Genomic DNA, 16177 nt, shown 5'->3' on the forward strand with positions numbered 1-16177 from the left:
AGCCAAGAAACTGAACATTCCAAGACAAGAGATCATAGTAGAATAGGAAGAAAGCAAGAGAATGTGGTGTGACGCCATTGGAAGGGGAGATGGGGTGTTTAGCTTCAAGAAGAGTAGGTACTATGGCACTATTAAGAGGATGAAATAGTGCAGTGTGGGAAATTAACTTGACTCAGTAGATCAGCATATAAAATCAATTCGGGTGAGTGCTACTTCAAGAAGATGACATCTATCATCAGGGATCTCCGTCATCTGGATCATGCCCATTGTGGCTGCTATTGTCAGGCAGGAGGTCCAGAAGCCTGAAGTCCCTCACCACCAAGTACAGGAACAGCCACTTCTCTACAACTACCAGGTTCTTTAACCAACCTGCAGAACCCTAACCCCACCTCAGTAACGGAATACTGCAGACCATCTCTTGCACTACTATGGACTTGTCTCTGTTTTCCTTTTGCACTATGGCCTTATTTTGGTACAGTTTTTTCCTTTCTTTCTTAATAGTCTTGTATAATTTATATATTGAAAATCTGGCTGAGTGATGTCATATCAACTCACTCAAGGTCTGCAAGACCAAGGAGCTGATTATAGACTTCAGGAGAAGGAAACCGGAGGTCCATGAGCCAGTCCTCTTCAGAAGATTGGAGGTGGGGAGGATTACAACTTTAAATTCTTAGGTGTTGCTATTTTGAAGGACCTACACAGCACATAAGTACAATTACGAAGAAAGCACAGCAGTGCCTCTAATTCCTTAGGAGCTTGTGTAGATCTGCATTAGGGTCCAAATCTTTGACATATTTCTATAAATGTGTAGTGGAGAGCATCACAGCCTGGAATAGAAACACCACTGCCCTTAAACAGAAAATCCTACAAAAATTAATGGATACTTTGGCCCAGTCCATCACAGTAAATCCCCAACAATCACTGAACACATCTACATCAAATGCTGTCACAGGAAAGCAGCATCCATCATCAGCAACCCCAAAGACCCAAGACATGCTCTCTTCTCGTTGCTGCAATTAGGAAGAAGGTACAATTAAGAAGAAAGTACAATCAGGACTCACACCAACAGGTTCAGGAACAGTTACTACCCCTCAACCATGAGGCTCTTGAACCAAAGGGGATAACTTCACTCAACTTCATTTGCCCATCATTGAAATGGTTCCATAACCAATGGACTCAACTGTCAAGGACTCTTCATCTCATGTTCTTGATATTTATAGCTTATTTATTTATTATTATCTTTTCTTTATGCATTTACAGAATTTGTTGTCTTCTACACTCTGGTTGAACTTCCAGCTGGGCCATCTTTCATTGATTCTGTTATAGTTATTATTCCATAGATTTGTTGAGTATGCCCACAAGAAAGAGTCTTAGGGTTATATATGGTGTCAGTAAATGTAGCTTGAAAATAACCGTTACTTTGAACGTTGTGTGTGTTGTCAATACCTACATGTCTGTGTTGCTGCAACAATCACATTTTTCATTGCACTTGAACCTCTCTGGATTGTACACATGGCAATAAAGTCAAGTTCATAATAAATAGCAAGAGAAAGAAGTCACTGGTGGGAATATATACTGATAAACAATTGCTATCAGGAAGAGGTACTTAGTTCCAGGTGCCTTCTCTACTTTACAGTAAGATCTTGGATGATCTTATTGTAACCTCAGCTCTGCATTCATGTTTACCTGTAGTGACATTTCACCCACTTGCTTATCTATTTCCCATTGCCTTAAAATATTCAAAGAATTTGCTTCCACCCCTCCTTGTCCAAGAACATAATTGGCATGCCATTTACCAACAGTTTAATATATCATTGTAAGCACTGACCAATTTCTGGGCTTTTGTAACCGAAAAGTAGCCTTGTGGTCAGAATTTCTATTGGGAACATATTGGATAAACTGGCAGATTTCATGGAGGAAATAAACTTCCAGTTGAAGAGTAATGAAAGAAATGCTACAGAATAATAAAGTTTAGTCTGGAACAAGGGAAGAAGAAAAATTAAGCAGCTGAAAGTCCTAGATCTAGAGAGAAAAAAATGCATCATTGCATTGTTGAGAAAGAGATGTCTCCAGGTGGCTAAACTCATTTTGGTAGCAGACAAAAAGCAATCATGCACAGTATATTAGTGACAGATCTACTGTATCAGGGGAATGGTTGGGAAGAAAGCAAGAAATTGATAGGAAATGAAATCCTAAAGGTAGAAGCAAGGAAACTATGAAATAGCTTATCGGAAGCAATGGGTATTGACAAACAGAGTGCTAGGATTGGGTAAGTTATCAAGGGAAATGAAAAATCTTTTGTGCAGAGATGGAGTGAAACTGTAAATCCCAGTGCAATTTGAACAATGTGAACTGAAAAAAAATTACATTATGACATATGAAACATGAGCAGTGAGACATCTGATATATGAAAGTTATTGCATAAAGTTTTGCATTAATGTTACATGGGCTGAATTTGTAAGAAAAAGATAGCTCCTGAATATATGTAAACACTTGTCATTCTAAAAACAAATAGCATTGTCATAATTGAAGTTATTGTATCAGTTAGCTATGCTTTAACTATTTCAATAACTTGGAATGAGATGTTTAGTTTTCTAAATTTAACAAGCTTTTTTAATGCACTCAATTTAATGTTTTTATTTATAGTCTATACTATTTATTTATAGGATAATGAAAATATGGGGGAGATCTTAAATTGATTTTTTTTTGCATCTATATTTACTTGGGAGATGGACTAGATTCTATAGAACTGAGGCAAAACAGCAGTGAGGTTGTATAGTAGTTATCAGAATGCTTTACAGTACACGCCACTGGGGTTCAATTCCTACAGCTGTCAGGAGTTTGTACATTTTCCAAGTAACTGTGTATATTTCCTCAGGGTGCTCTGTTTTCCTCCCACAGTCTAAAGATGAACTGGTTGGTAGGTTAGCTGGTCATTGTAAATGGTCGCTTGATTGGAAATAGGCTAAGATTGAATTGGGGGTTTACTGAGCAGTGTGTCTCAAAGGGCCTACTCCACACTGTAAGTCAATAAATAAATATGGATTACAGAATGGAGATGCTTGCTGACTTGGGGCAAATTAGGGTGGATTAGTCCCCAGAGATGGAGAGTGTGCCCTTGCATCTTATGGGAGGCTAGTGCAGAAATTGCAGGGACTCTGGCAGAGTACTTAAAATGTCGTTAGCCACAGGGAAAGTGCCGGGGGACAGGAGGATAGCTAATGTTTCATGTTCAAGAAAAGCTCTAAGAATAAGCAAACTACAGGCTGGAAAGTTTGACATCAGTGGTGGGTAAATCATTGTAAGGTATTCTAAAGGGAAATATCTGGATAGACAGGGTCTGATTAGGGATAGTCAACATGGTTTGTGTGTGGTCATGTCTAACCAATCTTGTAGAGTTTTTTGAGGAGGTTATCAGGAAAGTTAATGAAGGAAAGGCAATGAATGCTGTCTTCATGGACTTTAGCAAAGCCCCACATTGGAGGCTGGTGAAGAGATCTTGTTTGCTTGATGTTCAGGGTGATGTAGTAAACTGATTTGATACTGGCTTAGTGGGAGAGTAGCCAGACAGTGGTACTAGATGGTTGCCCTTCTGACTGGAGACCTGTGACTAGTGGTGTGCCACAGGGACCAGTGCTGGATCTGCTTTTCATTTGTATCAGTGATCTAGATAATAACGTGGTAAACAGTATTAGCAAATTTGTGGATGACACCAAGACTGGAATGGAATGGATAGCGAGAAAGGCTATGAAAGCTTCGGACCAGGTGGAAAATTGGACTGGGAAATTGCAGATGGACTTTATTCCCTGCAGCATAGGAGAATGAGGGGAGAATTGGTAGAGGTATATAAAATTGAGGGCAATAGATAGGGTTAATGCAAGCTGACTTGTTCTACTAAGGTTGGGTGAGACTAGAACTAGAGGTCATAGGTTAAAGGTGAAAAATGAAATATTTAAGGGGAACTTGGGGAAACCATCACTCAGGGACCAGTGGGAGCGTGGAACAAGCTGCCAGTGGAAGTGACAGATGCGGATTCAATGGCAACACTTAAGGGGAGTTTAGATAAGTACATAGATGGGAGGGGTACGCAGGACTAAGGACAAAGTGCAAGTCAATGGGACTGGGTAGAATATCAATTTGGTATGGACTAGGTAAGTCGAAGAGGGTTAGTTACACCCAAGGTGCAAACCATAGTTAACTAGGTGATCAGTAAGAGGGGGATAGGGGATAGGCAGGCAATGCAGAGAACCCCTGTGGCCATACCCTTCAACAACAGGTATACCATTTTGGGTACTGTTGGGGAGATGGTCTAGCAGAGGAAAGTTACAGTGGTCAGATTTCTGGTACCGTGTGTGGCTCTGTGGGTCAGAAGGACACGGAGGACTAAGAGCAGTGCAGTAGGGACAGGGGATTCCATAGTTAGAGGTTCTGTGGAGGTGAAAGAGACGTCCGGATGGCGTGATGCCTCTCAGGTGCAAGCTTCAGGGATGACTCGAATCGAGTCCACAGCGTTCTAAAGAGGGAGAGTAAGCAAGCGGAAGTTGTGGTACATATTGGTACCAGCGACATAGGCAGGAAAAGGGAGGAGTTCCTGAAGAAAGAATATAGGGATTTAGGCAGAAAGCTGAAAAGCAGGATCGCCAGGGTAGTAATCCCTGGACTGCTGCCTGTGCCACGAGCCAGTGGGGGTAAGAATAGGATGATTTGGCAGATGAATACATAGCTGATGAATTGGTTTAAGGGTCAAGTTTCAGATTTCTGGATCAGTAGGATCTCTTCTGGGGAAGGGATGACCTGCACAAAATGGACAGCTTTGGGCCTATGCTTTCTGGAATTTAGAAGAATGTAGGGGATCTCAATGAAACCAACTGAACGTTGAAAGGACTAGATGAGGTGGATATGGACAGGCTGTTTCCTGTAGTGGGGGTATCCACAACTACAAGGCATAGCCTCACAATTCAAGGATGAGCTTTTAGAACAGAGATAAGAAGGACTTACTTTAACCAGAGAGCAATGATGCTGTGGAATGCCCTGCCACACACAGTGGTTGAGGCCAAGTCCATGTGTTTATTTAAGGCGGAAGTTGATAGTTTCCTGATTGGTCAAGGCATCAAAGGATAAGGCGAGAAGGTAGGTGGATGGGGTTAAGTGGGATCCAGAATCAGCCATGATGGAATGGCAGAGTAGACTTGATGGGCTGAATGGCCTAATTCTGCTTCTATGTCTTATGCTCAGATGGTTGGGTTACACCTGAACCCAAGAGGGAGCAATATCCTTGTGGGCAGGTTTGCTAAAGCTGTTGGGGAGGGTTTAAATTAATTCAGAATAGAAGGATGTCCATTTAGAACAGAGGTGAGGAGGAATTTTTTTAGCCAGAGTATAGTGAATCTGTGGAATTCATTTCCACAGACAGCTGAGGAGGCTAAGTCATTGAGTATATTTAAAGCAGAGGTTGATAGTTTCTTGATTAGTCATGGCATCAAAGGTTATGGGAGAAGGCAGGAGAACGGGGTTGAGAGGGATAATGAATCAGTCATGATGGAACGGCAGGGCAGACTGGCCTAACTCTGCTCCTACAGTATGTCTTATGGTCTGTATCTGTGCTGTAGTGCTCTATGACTCTTAAAAAGTTGAAAATGTCAAAATCTTTCAATTATTTTAGTGCCAAATAATTATGAACATTCAACATAAGCACTTCAGTCCATAAAGTATTTGTTATACCTGCTGAAGTGAAAACGACTTGAGAGAATCCACAGTTGAGCCCCTGACATCTCCAGGAATAGAAGACAGTAGGGATCCAGTTACCCAGAGCGAACACAGGAATCGGTACAAAATGAAGTCGAGAAAGCAAGTCCTTAATTCTTTCGATGTCCTTAACTCTGTGGTTAATACAACAATGTTAAGAATGTAGTCATCATGTATTGGTAATTTGATCAGGCTGAAAAGTTTTGTTATTACATTGAACAGACATTTTACACTTTTTAAACAGTAAAATATACATACAAGCTATATGAAAAAGCTTAATAACAACAATTAAGTGACAAAATAGCAAATCTATGTAATTAATTATTTTAACAATTATTCCAGGATTTGGATTGTTAGCAAAGTAAAACAGAAACAAAGATACATTGACTGGGAAACGGAGAAGAACATAAAGCACAAAGGATGTAGACGGACAACAGGTACACAGCATTCATATTTCCAGTAACTTTAGCTGCAGACGAAAATGCCATCATCTTGCCAAGAAACATTTTGTGAAAATGTATAAGGTGAGAAGTAGGATAAATATAGCAGAATTGTTAATCAAGCTTATTTTTGAACTTTGTTGGTTCTTTCTTCATTATCCATCCACCAAGCAAATACATGTAAGAAACCTTACAATTAATCATTAGACAATTAAGAAAACAGAAAATCTTAACAATTCTGCATCCGCAACAGAAGGATTTTATATGGTTCTTTTTATTTGTAAACCCAACAGTCATTTCAAGACAACAAAACAGTCCCAGTGTTATTGATATAGGTACAGAATGCAATATAGTATATCATTCCAACTGGGACAAAGAAGAACTTATTCTCAATAAAATAACATGATTGCACTGATGTTCCAAAATACATGTGCGATGTTTAGGGCCTATATCAACAACTAAATTATTTTAAATTCCAGATACAAGGCAATTAACAATAATCTCCTTCATGGCATGTTGGTTAACACTGTATTTTTTCTATCATATCCCTTTTCATATCTGCCTTTCCACTCAATTGTTCTGATCTTTCCCTCTTTGTAAATAGACCTTGCTCTAATCTGTGTGTGATGAAGCCCTAGATGAATATTTTTCTTTTATAAATAAAATGGAATTTATTGCAACCAAGTATCTGCTGGAAGAACTCAGTGAGGTGAGCAACATCAGTGGATGGAAAGAAAATGTTGATGTTTTGAGTCAAAACCCTGCATCAGTCCCAATCCATCTTAGCTTTCTCAAACATTGAGGAAAGGTGTCTGGAATGGAAGATGAGGAAATCTTCATTCCCATCAGAAGTGGAACACGTTCTAAGATTGAGAAGAATTGGTGAAAAGATATTATTGTTCCCATTTTATTTCAGGGAACTACAGTGTTCCAACAAAAAAAAACTGGGGAGCAGGAATCTCAAAAGCTACTCCTGTCCCTTCCAGAGGTTTCCAACCTGGGGTCCACGGACTTTTTGCTTATTGGTATTCATCCATGGCATAAAAAAGGTTGGGAACCCCTGCTTTAGGCCAGCTAAAAACACCACATCCTTCCCAAGACATTCCTAATAATCAGCTTGCTAATGGGTCCTCCTTACCCTTTTGTTTTTCCATCAATTATTTATCTCCATTGCTTTTCTCATTACTAAAAAAAACCGAGCTAATGTATATGTCTGAAAGCAGTTAATGATAAATTCGCTTCTCCCTAAAACTAATACAAATAAGAATCCTGTGGAATTTCCAGAAGTGTGAAAGTAAAAATGCTATGACTATAAAACTGTGCTTGATACAGTATGGAAATAGTATTGCATTCAAATTAAGAAGTATGTTGAATTCATCAGGACTGAAACACTGAATGCAGAATCAGAAAAATCAGGGGAACTGTAGAGACGAAAGAACATGACAGTCAGTATGAGGAAAAGGAGGAATTTACATCAGTTTGTAGCCATGGATCAAAGAGTGATCTGGCTATACAAGACAAATGTGAGCATACATCTCTGTTAACAGAAAACTATTTCTCTGAAATATCCTTACAGAATCTGTTGAATGTGGAGACAAACAAGCAGAGGAGGAAATCTGCAAGACCATGACCAATTTAACTCAACTTGATCAAAAGCAACTGAGATCTGGTAGTTTATGGAAGGCACAAAACATAGCAAGTGACAAGGAACTCACACAAAGCCTGAAATAAAGTTATCATAGGTACCAGAAAATGAGTAAGCGATCTGTCTCAAAACACATTGAAGTATTGTCAAATTGTTTGAGCTCGACCTAATTGTTTCTAGTAATGGAGCTCTTAACAGGAATTAACTAGTTGCAGGCGGAGCTGGACAAGATGGAAGATACAATAAATTTATAGCATTATGGGATCAGTACCAGGATCAGGACAAATAGCAAGTCTCTTCAACATGATGGAGAATGGTTTAACATTGATGGTGTGTCTCAACGTGTATTCATCCAAACACCAATGATTCGACTTTGGGGAGGATATCATTTAATTCAGTGGTCTTCACTTGATTTGGAGGATTTGTTGAAGGTGGCAGAGGAGGAAAGAAGTAATAAAAGCTGCAAGTCATAAATGAATAGTCATGGAGTCATACAGTGCACAGAAACAGACTCTTCAGCCCAACTGATCCATGTGGACCACAGCAGCCTCCCTGCTAGTCCCAGTTACCTGCAATTGGCCCATAACATAAGAAATAGGAGCAGGAATAGGCCTTCTGGCCTGTTGAGCCTGTTCCACCATTCAATAAGATCACGGATGATCTGGCCATAAACTCATCTCCACATACCTGCCTTTTCCTCATCACCCTTAATTTCCCTACTATGCAAACCCATCATGCCCTTCCCCTCCATGTACTTATTCAAATGCCTCTTAAATGTTGAAATGGTATCCATCTCAACCACTTCTGGCGGTTCATTCCAAGTTCTCACTACCCTCTGTGTAAAGAAACTACCTCTCAGGTATCTTTTAAATCTCTTTCCTCTTATATTGTTCTTGTCCCATCTAATTCTAGACTTCCCAACTCCGGGGGAGAAACTATGACCATCTATCTTATCCTTCTCATGATTTTAAACTACTAAGAGGTCACCCCTAAATTTCCTCCACTCCTGGGAATAAGTACCCATCATGGCCGATCTCTGCCTAACTCAGGCCATCTAGTCCAGGCAGAATCCTTATAAATCTCTTCTGCACCCTCTCCAGCTTGACAATCAGAGGATGACTAAAACTGTACACAATGCTGAAAATGCAGTTACACCAATGACTTCCATAACTGCAACATATTGTCCCGACTCATAAACATAATGGCCTGACTGATGAAGGCCAGCATGCTAAACGCTTCCTTCACTACCCTGCCTATTGTATGACACATTTCAGCAAACTGCACTTGTATTGCCAGGTCCCTCTGTTCTACAACACTCATCAGTGCCCTGCTAGTCACTGTGTAGGTCCTATCTTGGTTTGAGTGTCCAAAATCTTCACTCAGAGTCACCTAAGTTGAAATCCATCACCCTTCCTACCATCAGGCTAATTCTGAATTCATCTTGCTAGCTCCCCCTGAATCCATGAGTCCTAACCTTGACAAAGTCCAAATGAACAACATCCACTACCCTACCATTATACATTTCCTTATACCTCTTCCAAAAACAATTCCTCAGACATGACCTCCTATGAACAAAACCATGCTGACTATCCCTAATTAAGCTTTAACTATCCAAGTGATGGTCGATCTTGTCCCTCAAAATTCCCTCCAGTAATATTCTTACAACTGAAGTCAGGATCATCAGCCTGTAGATATCTGGCCTGTCGTATTCCTTTGAACAACTGAAAAACATTCATTAGTGTTCAGTCCACTGGAACTTTGCCGGCGGCTAATAACAAAATAATTATCTCTATAAGGGTTTTCCTCATTTCCTGCCTGGCCTGGGGTGAACTTGATCAGGACCTGAGGGTTTGCCCACCGCAATGTGCTTCAAAGCTGCAAATACCTCCTTCCCCATAATATATATGTGTTCCAAGACCTCTCTACTTATTACCTTCATTTTCTTGGCATCTGGAAAAATACACATTAAAAATCTTGGCCGTTCCTTACAGCTCCAGGCATAAGTCTTTAAGAGGACCCAGTCTCTTCCTAGTCACTCTTTTGCAGTTAATATAACTGAAGAACCTCTTAGGATTATCTTTAACCCTGCCTATCTAATCCATCTCATACCCTCTTTTTGCCCCCCCAAGATCCTGAATCTCAGGGAGACTAATAGTGTATGTACTTCTTTCAACTTCCCTCTTAAGCTTTTTATATATTTGTCAAGGAATTTATTTAAATCATGTTGACCATGAGTGATGTATGCCTTCCTCTTTTTCTTGACTAGAGGCTCGATATTTCTCATCGGCCAGGATTTCCTGAACTTGGTAAGTCTACCCTTCAACCCAGTGTGAACATATTTTCCCTAGACTCTTGATATAACACTTTTAAAAGCCTTCCACTTGCCAGCTGTTCCTTTGCCTTTAAATAGGATCGCCCATTCGACCCCACCTAGATACTGCCCTCAAAACTGGCCTTGTTCCAATTCAGGAATTTAACATGTGGACCTGTTCCATCATTTTTCCAAAACTATTTCAAAACTAAAATAATTGTGATCATTGGACCTAACATGTTCCCCAAATGTCAGTGCAGTTACTTAGCCTGCCTCGTTCCCAAAGAGGAGGTACAATACCGTTCATTCTTGAGTAGGTTCCTCTACATACTGTGTGACATCACTAACTGAAACGCACCACAAAAATTTCCCCTCCACATCCTTTGGACTCTGCATGGCCAGACAATGCTGGGAAAATTGAAATTTCCCACTAGCACTTCTCTACTTCTTTCATAACTACATCAAGTTCCTACTGACTACTGGGGGGAGTCCATTATATAACCTTCCAAAGCAACCATCCCTTCTTACTTCTAATTTCTACCCAAATGGTATTGTTAGATAATCCCAAGAATATAGTCTCTAAGCACTGCTGCTATGTCCTCTTTATTAAAAAGGCAACACCCCCTCCACGCCAATCTGTTGTTTCAATATCTGCAAACATTAAGTTGCTCATCCTGCCTTTCTCTCCTCTGTAATATCCCAGTCCCTAGGGACAATTCACATTCTCAGTTTGTCTGCTTATCTGCTGAAGTACATGCATTGATATAAATGTGATTTAAAGCATGGCTACTATCTGTCCTAATACCGTAAACATGGCTACACTGCTTGCTAGGCTTATGCTCTTTGGTTGCTGCACATACCCATCTTCTCAATGATTTCACCCTCTCAAGTCCTACCCCCAGCTAATGTAGATTAAACCCTTCCTGGTCACAAAAGCAAACTTCACTGCTGGTATATTGATCACATGCAACCCATCTATCTTGTACATCTCGTTCCTGTCCATCTCCCTATGTGGCTACCGCCCTTTAAATTCCAAGAGCCTAAAATTTACCAGAAAATCCTCTGAGTTCTTTACTTGAATATAATCATTTACATATTTTTATTTTACAACTGATGGTAGTTTTCAAACTATCCGCTGTATATTTTTCTCAAGATTCAATTCATTTGTCCCAGATCAATACCTGTAAGTTTCCACAATACCAGTGTTAGGCTGATAGTACTTGTCTGATTTATCTTACACTCCTTCCTGAACAAAAAAAAATCTAGCAAATGCAACCCACCAATCTGCTGACATTATGATCATACAGAAATTTTCACCCTTGGTTCCCTCAACAAACTAGAATGGATTCTACCTGGCTGGGTAAGTACACTTGGAGAACAGGTCAAGTAATAAAAGCTATGAAGTGCTAGAACATATGCAGACAAGCCTTTCTTTACAACAATTATCCAAGTTTGCTCAACAAGCAACACCAAATTTAATCAATTTTTCTCTGTATGAACCAGTCTAGATACCCCCATGGGGAAAAGACATCCCATTAATGGCTAAATGCCATAACTGCTGAATGATTTCTCAGAACCACAAAAAGAAGCAACAGTAGCACACCACATCCTCCCTCTTTGTTTCAAGATAATACTGCATTTGCAATCTAAATGCCAAATAAACTTACCACAGGCTAGTGCAGACAGGAGGCACGCTGTGATGATAGGGGATTAGTCAGTTAGGGGAATAGACAGGAGGTACTGTGGGCAAGAATGAGATTCCCAGATGGTAAGTTGCATCCTGGCCGTCAGGGTCCAGAATAACTTAGATCGAATCCTCAGCATTCTTTAGTGGGAGGGTGAACAGCCAGTTGTTATAGTCCATGTGGGTGTCAATGACATGGGTAGGATGAATGGCGAGATCTGCAAAGGGAGTTCAGGGAGTTAGGTGCTAAGTTAAAGGGCAGGGTCTCCAGGGTTGTGACCTCAGAACTGCTAACAGAGCCATGTGCTAGTGAGGCGAAAACTAGGAAGATTATACAGTTTAATACATGGCTAAGGAGTTGGTGTAGGAGGGAGGCCATAAGATTTTTGGATCATTGAGTTTTATTTCAGCGAAGATATGACCTGTACAAAAGGGATGGTTTGTACCTGAACTAGAGGGGGCTAATATCCTAGTGGGAAGGTTAGTTAAAGTTGCACAGTGGGTTTTAAACAAGAGTTGCAGAGAGATGGAAATCAGAGAGCCAGAACAGTTAGTGGAGAGGTCATGGAAGCTGTTGTTGAAAAGACCACAGAAAAAGTTAGGAATCAAAAGGTTGAGCATGGTACGATAAAATTGAAAAGGGTGAATACAAGACTGAAGGTGTTATATCTGAATGCACGCAGTATACAGAATAAGGTAGATGAATTTGCAGCATAGTTGAAGGTTGGCAGGTATGATGTTGTAGGAATCACAGAATCATGACTGAAAAATTATAGCTGGAAGCTTAATCTCTAAGGATACACATTGTGTTGAATGGATAATCAGGAAGGCAGAGGGGGTGGCATTGTTCTGTTGGTAAAAAAAAATGAACTCATATCATTAGAAAGAGGTGACATAGAGTCAGAAGGTTTTGAATCGTTGTGGATAGAGCTAAGGAACTACAAGGGCAAAAAGACCTTGATGTGAGTTGTATATAAACCTTCAAATGGTAGTAAGGATATGGCCTACAAATTACAATGGGAGATAGAAAATGCATGCCAAAAGGGCAATGCTACAATAGTCATGGGAGACTTCAACATGCAGGTATATTGGAAAAATCAGGTTGATGCTGGATTACAGGAGGGAGAATTTCTAGATTGCCTAGGAGATGGCTTGGATGAGGATGAGGATACCTAGGATGAGCCCACTAGAGGATCACCTAGTTTGGATTGGGTGTTGTGCAATGAACCAGAATTGATTAGAGAGCTCAAGGTAAACAAACCCTTAGGAAAAAGTGATCATAATATGATTGAATTCACCCTGAAGTATGAGAAGGAGAAGCTAAAGTCAGACGTATCAGTTTAGCATTGGAATAAAGGAAATTACAGAGGCGTAAGAGAGGAGTCTGCCTGAATTGATTGGTAAAGAACATTGGCAGGGATGGCAGCAGAGCAGCAATGGCTGGAATTTCTGGAAGCAATTGTATTCAATTCTGGTCACCTCATTATAGAAAGGATGTGGAAGCTATGGAGAGGGTGCAGAGGAGATTTACCAGGATGTTGCCAGGTTTGGAGAACAAGTCATATGAAGCAAGGTTAGCAGAGCTGGGACTTTTCTCTTTGGAGCGTAGAAGAATGAGAGGGGACTTGATAGAGGTCTACAAGATTATGAGAGGCATAGATAGGGTGGATAGTCAGTACCTGTTTCCCAGGGCACCAATAGCAAACACCAGAGAGCATATGTACAAAATTAAGGGAGGGAAGTTTAGGGGAGCCATCAGGGGTAAGTTTTTTTTTATACAGAGGGTTGTGAATGCCTGGAATGACTTGCCAGGGATGGTGGTGGTGGCTAAAGCATTAGGGGTATTTAAGAGCCTCTTGGACAGGCACATGGATGAAAGAAAGATGGAGGGTTATGGGGTAGTGTGGGTTTAGTACTTTTTTTAAGGATTATATGGGTCGGCACAACATGGAGGGCTGAAGGGCCTGTACTGTGCTGTAGTGTTCTATGGTTCTAAGGGAGCAATTCAGAGGGCACAGGATATATACATCCCAAATAGGTGGAAGTATTCTAATGGGGAACAATAAAATACTAAATGAACGGTAAGTGTTTTGCAGCAGTCTTCGCTGTGAAAGGCATTAGCAGTGTGGTGGAAGTTCCAGATGTCAGGGGGGCATGAACCGTGTGAAGTTGGGAAACTGAAAGGTTTGAAGGTAGATAAGTCACCTGGACCAGGTGGTGTGCACCTCAGAGTTCTGAAAGAGGTGGCTGAAGAGATTGTAGAGGCATTAGTAATGATCTTTCAAGAATCCCTAGATTCCGGAATGGTTCTGAAAGACACTTGCGAAAATTACAAATGTCACTACCACTTTCCAAAAAGGAAGAGAGGCAGAAAAAAGGAAACTACAGGCCAGTTAGTCTGACCTCGGTGGCTGGGAAGATGTTGGAGTCGATTATTAAGGATGAGGTCTCAGAGCATTTGAAGGCACATGATAAAACAAGCCAAAGACAAAATCTTGACTGACAAATCTGTTAGAATTCTTTGAAGAAGTAACAAGCAGGATGGACAAAGGAGAATTGGTTGATGTTGTGTACTTGGATTTTCAGAAGGCATTTGATAAGGTGCCACACATGAGGCTGCTTAACGAGCTACAAGACCATGGTATTACAGGAAGATTTAGCACGAATAAAGTACTGATTCATTGGCAGGAAGCAAAGAGTGGGAATAAAGAGAGCCTTTCTGACTGGCTGCCAGTGACTACTGGTGTTCCATGGGGGTCTGTGGTGGGACCCATTCCTTTTACATTATATGTCAATGATTTGGACGATGGACTTGGTGGCTTTGTTGCAAAGTATGCAGATGATATGAAGATAGGGGAGGGGCATTTCTCTTTGTGGAAGTAGAGAGGCTACAGTAGGACTTAGACAGATTAGGAAAATAGGCAAAGAAATGGCAGATAGAAATCAGTGTCAGGAAGTGTATGGTCATGCACTTTGGTTGAAGAAATGAAAGGGTTGACAATTTTCTAAATGGAGAGAAAATACAATAAACTGAGATGCAAGGAGACTTGGGAGTCCTTGTGCAGGATTCCCTAAAGGTTAATTTGCAGGTTGAGTCTGTGGTGAGAAAGGCAAATGTAGTGTTAGCATGCATTTCAAAAGGATTAGAATATAAAAGCAAGAATGTAATGTTGAAATTTATAAATCACTGGTGAAGCTTCACTTGGAGTATTGTCAGCAGGTTTAAGCCCCTTATCTTAGAAAGGAGGTACTGAGAAAATGATTCAAGGATTGAACCAGAATTAAATGGCTTGAAATATGAAGAGCATTCTGATGACTCTGGGTCTGTATTCACTCGAATTCAGAAGAATGAGGGATGACCTCATTGAAACCGATAAAATGGTGAAAGGCCTTGATAGTGTGGATGTGAAGAGAATGTTTCCTATGAGGGGAGAGTCTAAGACCAGAGGACACAGCCTCAGAATAGAGGGATGTCCTTTTAGAACGGAGATGACCGGGTACTTCTTTAGCCAGTAAGTGGTGAATCTGTGGATTTTTTTGTCACAGGCAGTTGTGGAGGCCACAAACAAGAGAAAATCTGCAGCAACACACAAGCAACACACACAAAATGCTGGTTGACGTTTTGGGCCAAAACCTAAAAGGCAGGACTGGAGAAAAAAAAGCTGAGGAGTTTCAACCCATTTTATTTCCACTTCCCATTCCCATTCCGATATGTCCGTCCATGGCTTCCTCCACTATCGTGATGAGGCCACATTTAGGTTGGAGAAACAACACCTTGCATCCCGTTTGGGTAGCCTCCCAACTTGATGGCACCAACATCAATTTCTCAAACTTCTGGTAATGTCCCCCCAACCACCCCCCCCCCATTTTCCATCCCCTTTTCCCTCTCTCACCTCATCTCACCAATCAAATTCCCAGCTCTTCACTTAATCCCTCCCCTCCCCTAAGTGTTACCTATCACCTGGTAGTTCTCTCTCCCCTCCCTCTACCTTTTAAATCTACTCCTCAGCTTTATTTCTCCAGCCCTGTCGAAGGATTTCTGTCTAAAGCAATGACTGTACTTTTTTCCATAGATGCTACCTGGCCTGCTGAGTTCCTCCGACATTTTGTTTGAGTTGTTGAGGCCAAGTTTCTATGTATATTTAAGGCAGAGGCTTAGATTTCTGAATGGTCAGGGTATGAAGAGATACAGGAGAAGGCAGGAGATTGGGGCTGAGAGGAAAATTGGATCAGCCATGATGAAATGGTAGAGCAGACTCAATGGGCCAATTGGCCTAATTCTGCTCCTATAGCTTATGGTCTTAGGTTCTAATCAAAAATGTGCCTTTGGATTGGAAAATTCCACTTATAAT

The 16177-nt window shown here is 40.8% G+C and overlaps 1 protein-coding gene across 1 annotated transcript in view; it reads right to left on the reverse strand.

Moving 5' to 3' along the window:
• si:dkey-256h2.1 (uncharacterized protein LOC337520 homolog) overlaps positions 1–16177 on the reverse strand; it is a 192968-nt gene that overhangs the window by 155875 nt on the left and 20916 nt on the right. The window contains exon 2 of the mRNA XM_059972591.1: positions 5722–5879. Coding sequence (XP_059828574.1) covers positions 5722–5879 — 158 coding nt within the window. The remainder of the gene's footprint in view (positions 1–5721; positions 5880–16177) is intronic.

Source organism: Hypanus sabinus, chromosome 6, assembly GCF_030144855.1.
Source record: "Hypanus sabinus isolate sHypSab1 chromosome 6, sHypSab1.hap1, whole genome shotgun sequence".
Lineage (NCBI taxonomy): Eukaryota > Metazoa > Chordata > Chondrichthyes > Myliobatiformes > Dasyatidae > Hypanus > Hypanus sabinus.